We start from the raw sequence: 14527 nt of genomic DNA on the forward strand, positions 1-14527 counted from the left end.
AACGTGCTGGTAAGTTTTAATAAAAATTTTGGGTAAAAGCTTCGGTGAGGTAACGACCAATGCTCTTTTTTTTTTCTGGAGATTTTCATGACTGTGGGAAATTCTTCACTGTTTATGAGGTTCGGTCAGTAACGAAACAGTCGCTTTTATTACTCGGTATAGTAAGGCTGCCCTTTGCTGAAATAAATGGGAGGAGCAATAGGAACGAACAGAAGTCTGGGGCTGTGCGCAGTGCTTCCACACGTGTGAACTCCGAGCGAACCCGCTGGCAAGATTGCTCATTAATTAGCCTCCCCGAGCATAAAGTTATAAAACCACATGGTCTTTGATCTGATTATTAATCCCAGACCTGAGAAGAACTTCACAAGTATGCCATGGCTTATTTATTTAACCAGATTTTTGGTATCAGTGTCTTAAATTTTTCCTTGAAATGTATAGATGAACCTACGCTTGAAAAAAATATATGAAATTTCCAGCACTCGTTGAGAGTTTTCTTGACAAATGTCTGTTTTCACAGCATAAACTTGTCGTTTTTTCAATTAACCTTTGGTATCTCACTACCCTTTAACATCCAGTTTGAGCAGGGACCCCAAGGTATCAAAATGTAAGACTTTGCAGTTGAGGCTCTGTCTCACAGACTATTTTAGAAGGTTGTTCTCCATCTAGTGACAGGCAAAGGCACTACAACAACTGCAGCACAGCGCCGCGTGACGTGGTGCAGTCAATAAGTTCTGAGACTGGCTGCTGACCGCTCTAATGTGTGCACCACTCTCAATGATTCGATCAAATCACAAACTGACTCAACGGGTGCTCTGGAGTAAAATATAAAAAGCCGCCAAAACAATATGAGAATTGTGGTCCTTCAGAATCGGAATGAGATTTAGAATGAAGTTTAATTTGCCAAGTGTGTTGATGCACACAATGAATTTGCTTTGGTGCTTGGTGATTTCAGTATTACAGACAATAGACAAGACACACGGCTGACGCAGACACAGAATAAATAAATAAATAGCATATTTACAGAGTAAAAGGAATAAATAGAAAAACAAGTAAATGACAAAAGTGATGGGATATATTGATATTGTACTGATAGGAGACCTATAGGGGAGTGTAACTGTTCATGAGGGTGATGCCCAAGGGAAGAAAATTGTTCTTATGTCTTGTCGTTCTGGTGGACAGTGCTCTATAATGCCTGCCAATATTGATGGAAACACTACCATTGCACCATTCCTGCATGACAATTTGCTTTGCTGGGTGGGATCTGCTGGTTCTTTCGCCTGCTACTGAGCTTCATTTTGCCCGCAGACTGCCAGTTCGCACTCCAGACCCAAACACCTGCCTAGGAAATATTCTCCTTCAATTTCCGTGACTCTTGGACAAAGAAGACATCAAAAAAAGCCTCGGCAAAGAAAAGCAAAATCACTGTCAAGGACTCCTGTCTGCGGTTCCACCACAACCCTCTTGCTGAAATCATACACAGGTGAAATTAATTTGGTGGCACTACCAGATCTTTTAGAGAACCCCAAATCTACATTTGTCAAAAAAAAGTGTTAACAAGTGCTTGAAATTTCATATACTGTTTCAAGCCAAGGTTTATTTGTACACGCACACGTTTTCTGAACCGCTTGTCCCAGACGGGGTCACGGGGAACCGGAGCCTAACCCGGGAGGGGACACACCCAGGACAGGATACCAATCTGTCACAAGGCACCCCAAGCGGGACTCGACCCCCAGACCCACCAGAGAGCAGGACCCGGTCCAACCCATTGCGTCACCGCGCCCCTCGTTTATTTGTACATTTCAAGGAAAAAAATCTATACCGATACTGTCACCTTTTTGGGATGGCAAACTTCTTGGATAATGGTGCTTGAGCACATCCTTTCTATATGTGGTTGTGATCCCAACTTCTCTATATACTGTGATCCAGTGCTGCTGCTGTTGCTTTAATCATAATCATATGTTAGATGCTTGATGCTGCCCACAAGTGAAAAGATGTTGAGATGGATGTACCAGCTTCTGTTCTAACAATAAATCACGTGTGCTTGATGTTCAGTTTTATACATTAATGCATTTTCAATTTTTATGTAGAGATTACTGTTTGCGGTATTTCTCTGCTAAAAATTGATCTACATGAATGTCTTGTAAAACTCTTGTAAAAAAGATTTAATTTAATATTAATAATATTAAAAGAAATATGAGGTAACGGAAACAAATATACTTCTGTGTCCTGGACTATGAGCAATTTGTACAGGCTTTTGGAGGCTGAGTGAGATCTGGCAACTTATCAGAAACAGGGGTGAGCAACAGAAAACTCGTTGTATTTCTATACAAGAAATCAATGAAGCACAGAAATAGGACCAGTTAGTTATGACTGTCTCATGTTCAGAATAGAGAAGAAAAGGCTGGTATTCATTGGGTTGACCAGCAGCCAAGAATCAAATACTCAATATGTAATGTTGGTTAAATACACACACACACACACACACACTTTCTGAACCGCTCATCCCATACGGGGTCGCAGGGAATCGGAGCCTAACCCGGCAACACAGGGCGTAAGACCAGAGGGGGAGGGGACACACCCAGGACGGGACGCTAGTCTGTCACAAGGCACCCCAAGCAGGACTCGAACCCCAGACCCACCAGAGAGCAGGACCCGGTCCAACCCACTGCGCCACCGCTCCCCCTGTTGGTTAAATATTCTTATCTAATTATTCATTATCCACCTGCCTGTGACTTTATCCTAGAGGCTGGCTCTGGATTTACTGGAATACTGGACCTGCTAATTCACACCTACTTCGCTCCTTAGCTGTGACGTAGTACTGCGAGGTGTGGTATCTGCAGTATGGTCACTGGACGTGTGGTCAAGACGGATACTGAGCATCGTGTGGTCAGGGCTGCTGCTGTGCCTTCTTGGTTCAGAACCTCTTCTGACTGCAATCATTGTGTCCTGACTGGAATCCCGAGGTGGTGCAAGTTTTAAAGGGATGCGGAGAAGCACTCACATGGCACATGTCACGGGGGCACTGGCAGGGTATGGGAGGAAGGGAGGGAGGGAGGGACGGGGGGAGCTGTGCTGTGGTACTGCTAGTGTAACTCATGACAGACCTCACGGGTTTCTTCGAGGAGGCTTTCATGTGATGCTGATTTCCTGGATGTCCTTTGATACCAGATCTGCGTTCTTTTGTCCCGATACAGTCGATTATTGTGTTTGTTTTTATTCGCTATCAGCATGACTCAATGGATCGTTATTGGTGATTTATGAAAAAGTCCACTACTGAATGGTATACGATATTCTCAAGATACCAATCGCACGTCTGCTGGAGGTCAGCCTTGCAGTAAAACCTTTCGCTTCTCCTCAAAATAAGGCACGCAAATATTGCCTGCTATTTCTGTTCTTTCCTGCTTTTTTATGTGTGTATCAATAGTTCACCCGCAGATCTCGGATGTTGTCGCATTATTGTCACCGTGCATCAGCTCGGAGGTGCAGGATCATGAACAGCAGACGGTCTTGCGTAACATATTAAATTTACATGTCTACCTGCCACACACTCCGAGTCCGTCTCAGACCTCATGTGGCGCATCAGCCGTTCTCATCAGTGAAAACACGAGCATTAGTTGCACCGCTATTTTTAACCGTGAAGTTCATTCTGTCTTTGTATTTGTCGATCAGCGTCATTATGTTGTTAGGCAGGAAATTAGTCTGACATTCAGTTGGACAAAGGAATGACTAAACGGCTGCTTCTTAAAGGCTGTATTGTGAGTCCTATTGCCGTGACACAAATAATCTGTAACGGGGTCTGCATTGCATCCAAGCACATCACATCCTGGGTGATTCTGGAATGAAGTAAGAGTGCATTTTGAAACATTAATCGAATGCCTTTGGGCAATAAATAACACCACACTACACCACACTACACTACACTACATTACACTATCGTGGCCACAATGTACGAATGACTACAGAGTAATAGCAGTGTAATTCCAGAGGCGCACTTGAATGCTTTGCCTCCTGGACTCTGGATCTCAACAGAAGGCAGTACATGTGTGCGGAGGCCGCGTCCCAGCGGGGCACGAACCTGTAATCGGCCAGATCTGCGCTATCGGGGGTAATTGAGCTCACATGAGTGGCCTGCGGGTCCCATTCAGTTACCGTGTGTCAGACTGACACCCACCCCACATTCCCTCCCCTCCCCCGCCCCCTTTCTCTCTCTCTCTCTCACACACACACACACACACACTGTGTATCGCCCTGGCTCCTTCCGTCCACAAATTCTCTGTCCATCGCTCCCACAACCACCCACTTGCCACCCCATGGCTCCGGAGAGGAAGAACAGCGAGCTGGATGGCTATGCCTTCTCAGTAAGTATGAAGGCTACTTTTTATTGCCATGATAAAACCGTTGTTTTGTTTCGTGGTATTTAAGAAAACTTGCTCAAGCGGAGCTGTTCAAGTATGTCTTTTCGGTAATAACTCAGTTAATGGTGATCCAGAGAAAATGAGTGGGTTTGCTGCAGACTTTATGAGGAATTTATGATTTTATGAAAGTTTTCTAGGTATAAACTATATACTGTAGGTATGGATGTTAGTACTTGAAATTCAGAATAAGCCAAATTTGTCCCATCTCAGAACAGCTCTGGACCCAATGGTCGTAGGTTCAGTTCTCACCTTTGGCTGTAGCACCCTTGAGCAAGGTACTTACCCTAGAAATTGCTCGAGTAAAATTGTCCAGTTCAAAAAATGAGTGAATAATTCCAAGTTCCTTTGGAGAAAAGCATCAGCAAAATGAACAAATGTAGTGTATTAACAATGTCGATGCTACAGGACATTTTGCTCCCCTCCAAAACTAAAGCATTTGCCAGTAATGATTGGTTGAACTTGTCTTAAAACTGCAATAAACTGTTTTTCTCTATTCAGAGCTGGAAAATTCACAACGACAAATTTCTACTGTGTTGTGGATTTGAAAGTAAAACTATAGTAAAATAGATGTGGATACAGTCACTCCTCAGTAGTTCCATTGTCAGCGTACTCTGGTTTACCCTCGTTTAATGTGTTTAAACAGCCAGGACAGAATGCTAAGTGGATACCAACTTTCCCTCCCATACACGCATTAAACTAGATTCAATATAAGCAAATCTTGTTCTCCCTGAATTGTTTCTGTGTCATTGCTCAAAAATGTTAAAAAAAAAAAAAAAAGCGGAATCAGGCCAGTGAACCCTGTGCGATAATGGGCCTCCTTGCAGACAGGGTGCTGTCCATGCTGGTTACACAGTCCCCATTCCACGTACTTACCGCGGTGACCTTCCCTTTGACCCTTTGCTACCCTAAAACTTTACCCTACTGTTGATATTCCGGTCACAAATATGAGCACCATCCAAGAGTGGGATTTTGGTGTCGTTCTGATCCGTGGGAATAAACTCTTAGGGTTGTTTTTTTTTACACATAACTTTGTGACTCAGAGAAACCTGCTTTTTGTCACTGCAGAGCAACGGAGCAGGGCGCTTCTGCAAGCTGCCTCAAGGCTTAGAGGAAGAAACCCTCTCGGTGGAGCACAGCAGAAGCAAACTTGCCTACTGTGTTATGGATGTCCCACCATGGTATCTGTGCATCCTTTTGGGTGTTCAGGTAGGATCTTCTTCCCCAGTCTTTCTACATAGACTAACAGAAGACCCCTCCAAGAAAAATGCCCATAAATAAATTCACAGAAAATACAAACCCTGAAGTGGTCCACAGATCATAGAAACCAAGGACTCCAGGTTTTCACCCAAGCAGTCTTGTTTTGACCCCTGATTCATTGGGAGTTGGCAAGGGATGTGAACTTGTAACTCTAAAACCAGTATCAGTAGGGGGTGTTCTGTTAAACCTTTGGGAAAAGGTTGTCAGTTCCAACTGCGTCATAAAAATATCTAACTGTACACCTGGGTGAAATCGTTTTGATTAAAAAATGAGTCAGATCAGCAGCAAAATGGTCAGTGTTTTCACTGTGCACGGCAGTCCTATCGTGCAGCGCCTCATCAGTGGGGGTATCTCAGACTCTTTTGTGACCATGAACACAGCTCCAGGTGGCAGCAGCCATCCTGTACCCGTCCTGAGGCTGTGAACTGTATGAAGATACATGCGCTCTGTGTCCCATCTCTTACCCAGCACTGCCTGACGGCATTTGGTGGCCTCATCGCCATCCCACTCATCCTATCCCAGGCACTGTGTCTGCAGCACGATGCCCTCACTCAGGGCTACCTCATCAGCACCATCTTCTTCGTCTCAGGTCTCTGCACCCTGCTGCAGGTCACTTTTGGGGTCAGGTGAGGCAGCCACCTCGCCCAGGGGCAGAAACTGTAGACCAAGCTGAAGCCTTACAGACCAGTGTGTGAAGTATGAATGAACTAGAGTGTGTAAGGGCCATGGGGAGGAGAGAAAGGAGGAGAAGTTTTCCACAAATGGACATTAGGGAGTGATATTGGAGAATTTGTATTATTATTGTATTAATGAATAATATTATGTTTGTAATCCAGGGTTTTTTGATGAACGGTATTGTATGGTTGATGTGAAGGTGGGCTGTTATAGGGCGTAGCTCCTGCTGCAAGGCCAACTTCTGAGACAAAACCCCCTACGAATAAACTGGCCGAATGATCACTTACACCATGAAACCTTTAAACTGGTTTGGGGGAAAGCCTTCGTGTTAGTCGGGGATTAATTGAGACATAAGGTACTGATTAGCAGTGGTAAGTGAACAAAAACATGTTACTGTACCTCCTTCCAGTTCCCTTTTCCCAGCCTGTCCTGGTACCCCACGTAGTGATCTCATCAAATTATTCAACACTGAGGTCCCCTGAGCCGGAGGGTCTTTGTATGTGTGGTAGACCTGTAAATTCAACGTGTAACACAAGACCCACCCCCTTATGTAGGTCCCTTTTCTCCTTCCGCATTTAAGATCTAATCTGAGTGTTTCATCATCTATGGACCTACATTGTCTGTCTGCAGGACATAAACTTCGAGAAGAGTGCAGTTTTTTAAAAGTCAAGTGGTCATTGCATAAGTCGAACATGGCAGAAATTAGGCTCCGTAAAAAGGTTAGCCTGGAATTCCCGTCTGATTAAAAATGGTTCCAGGCCACTTAAAATTCCTTCAGTCTTTTGTTGCTTCTGGATTCTTGCAGAAGCTGGAACATCCTTGAAACCTGTCGTGTGGAACTCAGCAGACACAAATATTTTTATCCTGATGGAATGGATTGTGTAAATTTCCTAGGATGCCACTTCCTTTCATATCAGAGATAGTCACTCATGAGATGAAAATGTACCTGAATGAAAGATCTCTGAGACTGGAATGTCATTGTCACATGACAGATTGTTGTAGTTTGTTTTGAGGACTCTACTGCTCTTTCTTAGTCTTTCTTATGTGGTACCTGATTTCATTGCCCCCTCACCAACAGACTGCCCATACTCCAGGGGGGGACATTCACCTTGCTGGCCCCCTCCCTGGCCGTGCTGTCCATGCCTGAGTGGAAATGTCCTGCCTGGACACAGAACGCCTCCCTTGTGAACACCTCCTCGCCAGCCTTCATCGAGGTCTGGCAGAGCCGCATGCGGGAGGTGAGATAGGGTAACACGTTTTTCTGCTTTTCTATACCATGCTCATCACTCAAATGCTGGTATAAATAAAAGCCCTGGAAATAAAAAATGTTCACGCATCTCATTGTTTGTGGGGTGGCAATATAGCTGCAGGGTTCCATCATGGTTGGCTCCTGTTTCCAAATACTGGTGGGCTTCTCAGGCCTCATAGGCCTCTTCATGCGGTTCATCGGGCCCTTGACCATCGCGCCCACCATCTCCCTGATTGGACTGTCTCTGTTTGACTCAGCTGGCACCAGTGCTGGGAACCACTGGGGAGTTGCTGCTATGTGAGTTGACCACCTGCAGTTAAAATGCTCATGACAGAGTGTCACGTCGAGGTAACAAATATGGTGAATGCACATCACTTGTTCTCATCTGCAGGACGACAGTCTTGATCATCATTTTCTCCCAGTATCTCCGGGACATGTCTGTCCCCTTCCCTGCATACAACAAGACCAAAAGTTTCCATTCTGCAAAAATGTACATATTCCAGATTCTTCCTGTAAGTGAAGCACAACTAATGCAACTTTTCAATACACCCGTGTCAAGTCTCAGACATCAGGTTTTTATAATAATCAGGGAGTACATGGACAGCATATTGCATTCACATACTTGCCAGGTTGAGACTAAATAAATATAAATATGTCCACTATTTGCATGAATGCATGATGAGATTTACACGTAAGAGTTTGATCCCCAGGTCCTTCTTGGCATCACGCTGTCCTGGCTCGTTTGCTACCTTCTGACCACTTATGAAGTCCTGCCATCCCATCCAGAGAAGTACGGTTATCAAGCTCGCACAGACCTGAAGGGTGATGTCATAGCCCAGGCACCCTGGTTTCGGTTGCCCTACCCAGGTAAGAAGGCCAACAGCCTAAGCAAAGGGAGAGTTTTGTGTAAAGCAGACACGAAAAGGGATAGACTTGGATTGATCCTGTTCTCTTTTGTTGTCAGGAGAGGTTGGCATGTGCAAGAAATGTTGTCTCTAAATAATTTGAACAATTTTATCGAGTTTGCGTTGCGTGTTTCCAGGTGACGGAGAGTAACAGCTCTCACACTGCGTGTTTTTTCCAACAATTTCGAACTTCAGGTCAGTGGGGCATGCCAACGGTGAGCCTGGCAGGTGTGTTTGGTATACTGGCAGGGGTGACATCCTCCATGGTGGAATCTGTGGGAGACTACCACGCCTGCGCCCGGCTCTCAGGAGCCCCTCCTCCTCCCAAGCATGCCATCAACCGGGGGGTGGCTATGGAGGGGGTGGGCTGCCTGCTGGCTGGTGCCTGGGGAACAGGCAATGGGACCACCTCCTACAGTGAGAACGTGGGGGCACTGGGCATCACCAAGGTGATAAAGGAGGGGTGATAGAAGCTTAACTTTAAAATATGACCAAACCATTTCCCGGAGGGGAGTCAAACTCAGCTAACGTTGGGGAATATTGTCTTGTGCACAGGTGGGTAGCCGCATGGTGATTGTAACCAGTGGTATCCTGATGGTGATTATGGGGACTTTTGGAAAAATTGGAGCCATCTTCACCACAATACCATCCCCCGTGATAGGAGGCATGCTCCTGGTCATGTTCGGGGTCATATCTGCAGCCGGAGTTTCAAATCTGCAGGTAGGAACACCGTTCTCACACTGGCGAACATCAAATGACTGTTGACTAATGAAATAACCCATTTGTTTTATTGCACCAGTATGCAGACATGAACTCATCCCGGAACATCTTTATTTTTGGATTCTCCATGTTCACTGGGTTGGCCATTCCCAACTGGATTCTGAAGAACCCTTCAGCTATAGCGACAGGTAGCACGAAAATAGGAGCAGTGTTTAGGGCAAATCCAGCTTTGTTCTTGTGCTTGAAGAGTTTGGATTTGTAGAAAGCATTCATAATCTGACTGGTGGAGATCAATGTTTCTGCACACAATGACAGTGAAAAGCTGAGGTGCAATGGAATGGTGTGTCTCTGTCCTCCATCTGCAGGACTAATAGAACTGGACCATGTGCTCCAGGTGCTTTTAACCACCAGCATGTTTATGGGGGGCTTCTTTGGATTTGTTCTAGACAACACCATCCCAGGTGAGTCTGCAGCTATCTTAGATCTTACTTTCCATCCAAACTGCCACTGAATAGTAAATTCATCAGTGAAACTCTGTTGAGGGCCGTGGTGAATAGTAAAGGTTTAAAGATGCAAAACCAAGAAATCTAATGGCTCCATGATTTCCCCCAATGTCTCCCACTGATGTCTTCAGGCTCCAAACGTGAGCGGGGTCTTGAAGCATGGAGTGAGGCTCACCATGAGGACCCAGACAACTTTCCAGAGAGCAGTATGGTATACAACCTGCCCTTCAGCTTCAGCTCTCGGCTTTCCTCTTCTTTCTCTTCCTCCTGGATGAAATGGGTATGCTATTTGCCATTCTGCCCTCCAACCAAGTCCATATCCCAAGAACAAGACCCTCTTGGAATTATGGAAAATAAAGCAAAGCCAGATCCTCCACAGATCGCTATTGGAACAGCTTTGTGAGTTTTCAGCCCTTTCTGGGTTTCATGTCAAAAATAAGGCAGCTGTCAGTGAGAACTTGGACCTCGATTCCAGGCTGAAATACATGGGATCTCTTTTTTATACACTCTCCCCCTTTTATCACACTAACGCACAGTTTCCTCCATGATCCATTGCTTTTGGTTTGTGCAAACGTTGTGTTTGAATGGCTTTTCACCTATTAACCTCATATCATGGTATTGAATAAAAGAGAATCTTTTGAAAAAGATGATAATTTATTTGACATCCAAAACACTGTTGAAATTATCATCTCATCTTTTTAAGATGAATATTTTTGGTGTGGTGTTTTTTTATTGTAGATTAACAGCAGTTTCCAATACAGCATTTACAGTAATAATACTATGGTCAAAGGGAAGTAAAAGGCTTGGTGCCTGGTAGACCCAAGAGAAGCTTCACGCAGCATAGAAAAACACAATTATGATGACAGACATTGCCACTCTGCTGGATGACATAGCATATCTTGTCTTCTCCAGTTCACTTTGACCCTCCTGTTCTTGGAATTTGGAGCCAGGAGTAGATTTGTAATTAGTGAAATATTTCAACAGTAATATATACTGAGATATTGATTATACTCAGCAGGCAATTCCTGCACAACCTCTGCAAAGAGAGGAGCCACAGTGCACTTAGGAGGCCATCAGATCCTGCTTTATGGCACTGTATAGAGTGACAAAAGACTCGGCCCAGGCGTCTCTTTGGTGGCTTGTGGCATTGGCTGCTCTGTGGGCGGTGTAGACCATAGTCAGCACGGTGCGCTCAAAATCATCTCGTTGCAAGTGTCTCTGTCGACGGGACAGCTTGGAGTTCAGGCGACGGATGTCAGAGAGGTTCCGGGGCAAGACGGCTCTGGCAAATGCCTTGAGCTTTCTGGCCAGGCGCATGGAGGCCAGCTCCTCATCCTGCACGCAGAAGGGCCCACGATCATCCTCGACCCACAGCCCCATGAGCAGCATCTGTGGGGGTGGAGGGTGAATACCGGTTAAAGTCAGTTCTCTGGTCAGCTGAGTGTTGGTCTTAGTTCTCAATATCGTAAGTATATCCTTTGGATCAGGACCGAGAGGAACTCTGGAACCGGTATTTGGGTCTCACTTTGATCAGCACGGGGGACCACACGTCCTTTTAAGATTCAGTAACTTTTACAGTCCCATCGTGCTGTAAATGTAGCAACACGGAACAGTTTTGTAAAGTATTCTGAATAAGGGTGTATACAGAAAAAACACATTAAATTTGATCTTGGACATTTACTTATGAATTATTTATAGCCCAGTCTTGGTTTTCAAGGTATTTGTGAGAATCAGATTCTCTGCTTCATTAAATCAGTTCTCCACAAATAGCCCTTTACCTGATTCTATATTATCAACAGAGCTATGATTTTTATTTTTTTTTCACATTCTAGATTATTATTTTTAGATGATCTCACCTCAAAGAGCAGGTTGGCATCCTGTATGGTGTTCTGAAACAGGGAGCTGACGCTTGGCATTATTCCTTGTTTTACTCTCAAGGATGATGGGAACAAAGCTGAAAGAAGTTTATATGCGTCATGTATTTGCATTTATTTTATAATACGCAAATCCCTTATTCTTTTCAGAATGTCGCTGTGGATTATGTGGAAAGTGAGGAAAAACTAAGGCACACAGGGCACAATTCTTGCTTCTCGGTCAGAAAGGCAGAAAAAGAAAACAATTGTACTGTGCGGACAAACCATGCCAAGAGAGGCGACGTGTTTCGGACTGCGACGCGAGACGCGACAGAATGATTCTGCAACACTCATCCTTGCAATTCCAGCTCACAGCGCAAACACTGGAGGGAGCGGCATTCAAAATGAGAATGCAAAGAGCTCTTGCTCAGCTTGCCAGCCACAAAGACATATCTGAAACCACATTAGCTGTGTGAAGAACCTCTGTTAGAAGGAGGTTTACACAATGGAGGCCTTATTACAGTAGCCACATTTATTCAAATTACGCACAATAAACAGTGCAACCAGAATAAACAAAGGGCCTGTGCTCTTATGGAATGCTGGCTTATTCCAGGCAAGATTCAAACCCCGTGGTGACCTTTTTCACCTGGGGGGCTCCTTAACCTGGGATCTACAGATCCCTTGTGAGTCGGGGGATGAGTTTCACGGGGTCCGTGAAGCGTGGCCTTGCTTTGAAAATAATCCTCAGTTAAAGTTAAAAATAAAATGAAATGTTCCTGTGCTATTACTATCTTTCATTACTAACTTTATGGGAAGGTAAATTTTCAGTGCAGTAATCTTGAGTGTTATAGTGATGATGATGATGATGATGATGATGGATGTGCCATTGAGTTGACTCCGGAGTGTAATATTATCAATGCAATTTATTGACATTTTTGTAAAGGGGGTTCTTTATTTTCTTCAAATTGTTAAAGCAGTCAGTGCCCTTGAAAAGGTTTGTTGCGGGCTGGTGCAAACAGCCGTCCTTATCGCTCAGTCCAACAGCGATTATCTAAAGAGTGAACCAACGCAGGGGGTCCCCTGGGACCTGGGGTGGAAGCGTTGGAGATGTCCGGGTCTGCAGGACAAGGAGATCTCTCTGTTTGTCAGCGCTACAAGGAAGAGCAATAAGCTCATATCTTCCCATGATCTCAGCAAAAGAAAACACACTAATCGGTTTAGCCGCACTGAGGCTGTAAATACCAGTCTTGGTGTGTTTTCTACTGAGCGCCAAGTGGACTTTACAAAGTTATTTGTTTCAAGGGAAAGTTAATCAGTCTTGTCTATAATTTTTCCTCCTCGTCATCTACACCCACGTCTCCAGCTTTAGGATCTCCTTGCTTGTCAGTTACAGGAATTTACGTTTTGAAATTGCTTTCGCTCATAATTCATAACACGAACTAACCATTAAGGCAGCCAAATTTTTATTTTATGTTTGTTAAAAAAAAGTCCAAGTTCAGGACTGTGGGAGAAGCTCTGTCGAATTTAATTGCAGCGCATTTTCGGCCAAGGAATTGCAGTCAAAACATATATTTATCTTATCTAACCGTGGGGGAGCAGTGAAGCAAGAAGGCTGAGCTCTGAGCCTCGGAAAGATATTCTTCATCGTGTCGCCACCGTCCGCATACCGCCCCTGGTTGGAAGGACTGCTGCCAATCTTTGGTGCAGTTTTCAAGCTCGTCAAGAACAGAGAGTGGAATTTTGGAACTTATAAAAAATATTGCACGATATGTAAAAACTAACAATACAGCAGCAGCCCCCATGCCAGTGAATAAGCAGTCCAGCACCTTATCCCCTGGAGCACAGAGTAACGTCACATGAAAAAAGGTCCCGAGAGCTGCAGCGATTTGTAAAACCGCATCAGGAGAGGGTAACTGCCACCCAAGAGGGTACGGGTAAGGCCTCAGTCCGATTCTTAATTCCGAATCCATCAGTGAACAGCAATGGTCCTGAAGTCTCTCTTACCTCACATGTAGGTGACACTGCAGATCACCTGTCACTAACATTCCTTGTCAGTGTCTCATCTTACATGCCTTACCTTTATTACGTCTCTGAGTCTCACTTGCGCAGATGTGGTAACAGAAGAGAACCACGAACCATGCCATCATCATCCTCCGGTGCATCGTGGGGAACTCTCCAACACGGAGCGAGCGACTCACTGCGTGTTCTGCGCGGCGTCACCGCGGAGCCTGTGTCTCCCACCAAGCCGAGTGGCTAAGCGCACAACCACAGCGGGAGCATGAGCTGAGGTGCTGCGCTTCTTCTCTCTCTCTCTCTCTCTGACCATTGTCACAAAACCCATCTGGAACTCATCTGGACCCAAGAGAGCCACAGCTGCATATGAAAGCCGCCTACATTTGCCAGATGTCTCCCAGCCCCGGTTCACCCTGATGACAGTGGTCAGGTCCTCACCGCTTCTGGCTTTTGCACCATCATTCACTCATCATTCAGTAGAAGCAGCAGATGCAAGTATGTCATTATATCACACTGCTACTATTTCTATTGTTATTATATTGCACCTGCTTATTTAACTTAACATAAATTATTCCTGAACTGAAATCTTGGGTTAAAAGATGAATGTCTTGTTTCTTCAGCAGGATATATTTGTTTCATAAAGGGCTGTGCAGTATATAATCAGAAACTATAAATATCTTTTATGACATATCAAGTTCAAAAATAAGCTAAAAATAATGTAACAATGCATAGTATTACTAAAATGCTAAAAAATACACACACACACCATCTGAACTGCTTGTCCCATTTGAGATCGTGGGGAGCCAGAGCCTAATGCGGTAACACAGGGCGTAAGGATGGAGGGGGAGGGGACACACCCAGGACAGGACGCCAGTCCGTTGCAAGGCACCCCAAGCGGGACTCAAACCCCAGACCCACCAGAGAGCAGGACCTGGTC

General features: G+C 44.9%; 2 protein-coding genes across 2 annotated transcripts; one reads left to right on the forward strand and one right to left on the reverse strand.

The window, feature by feature from the left end:
* The first annotated feature begins 4288 nt into the window (after window positions 1-4288).
* LOC108920872 (solute carrier family 23 member 1-like) lies at window positions 4289-10250 on the forward strand. Its single transcript, XM_018729934.2, has 12 exons — window positions 4289-4358; window positions 5481-5621; window positions 6141-6298; window positions 7426-7585; window positions 7712-7893; window positions 7988-8108; window positions 8307-8463; window positions 8697-8950; window positions 9057-9221; window positions 9301-9409; window positions 9587-9682; window positions 9856-10250. The coding sequence occupies exons 1-12, from the start codon at window positions 4311-4313 to the stop codon at window positions 10125-10127; spliced, it is 1863 nt and encodes a 620-aa protein (XP_018585450.1). The 5' UTR covers window positions 4289-4310; the 3' UTR covers window positions 10128-10250.
* A 198-nt stretch (window positions 10251-10448) lies between these two features.
* On the reverse strand, window positions 10449-13739 carry LOC108920792 (protein FAM180A-like). Its single transcript, XM_018729838.2, has 3 exons — window positions 13655-13739; window positions 11581-11678; window positions 10449-11113 (listed from the first exon to the last, which is right to left on the reverse strand). Exons 1-3 carry the CDS (start codon window positions 13737-13739, stop codon window positions 10787-10789), a joined length of 510 nt encoding a protein of 169 aa, XP_018585354.1. The 3' UTR covers window positions 10449-10786.
* Between the last annotated feature and the right edge of the window lie 788 nt (window positions 13740-14527).

The sequence above is a fragment of the Scleropages formosus genome, chromosome 21 (assembly GCF_900964775.1).
Source record: "Scleropages formosus chromosome 21, fSclFor1.1, whole genome shotgun sequence".
Classification (NCBI taxonomy): domain Eukaryota; kingdom Metazoa; phylum Chordata; class Actinopteri; order Osteoglossiformes; family Osteoglossidae; genus Scleropages; species Scleropages formosus.

Bases quoted from the DNA above. Each gene is read 5' to 3' on its own strand.
- LOC108920792 (XM_018729838.2), bottom strand. From the start codon at position 13,739: ATGCACCGGAGGATGATGATGGCATGGTTCGTGGTTCTCTTCTGTTAC. The intron at 11,679-13,654 runs GTAAGGCATGTA...AACTTCTTTCAG, and splicing joins GACTCAGAGACGTAATAAAG to CTTTGTTCCCATCATCCTTG. The intron at 11,114-11,580 runs GTGAGATCATCT...CCACCCCCACAG, and splicing joins ATGCCAACCTGCTCTTTGAG to ATGCTGCTCATGGGGCTGTG.
- LOC108920872 (XM_018729934.2), top strand. From the start codon at position 4,311: ATGGCTCCGGAGAGGAAGAACAGCGAGCTGGATGGCTATGCCTTCTCA. The intron at 6,299-7,425 runs GTGAGGCAGCCA...CCTCACCAACAG, and splicing joins CAGGTCACTTTTGGGGTCAG to ACTGCCCATACTCCAGGGGG. The intron at 9,410-9,586 runs GTAGCACGAAAA...CTCCATCTGCAG, and splicing joins CCCTTCAGCTATAGCGACAG to GACTAATAGAACTGGACCAT.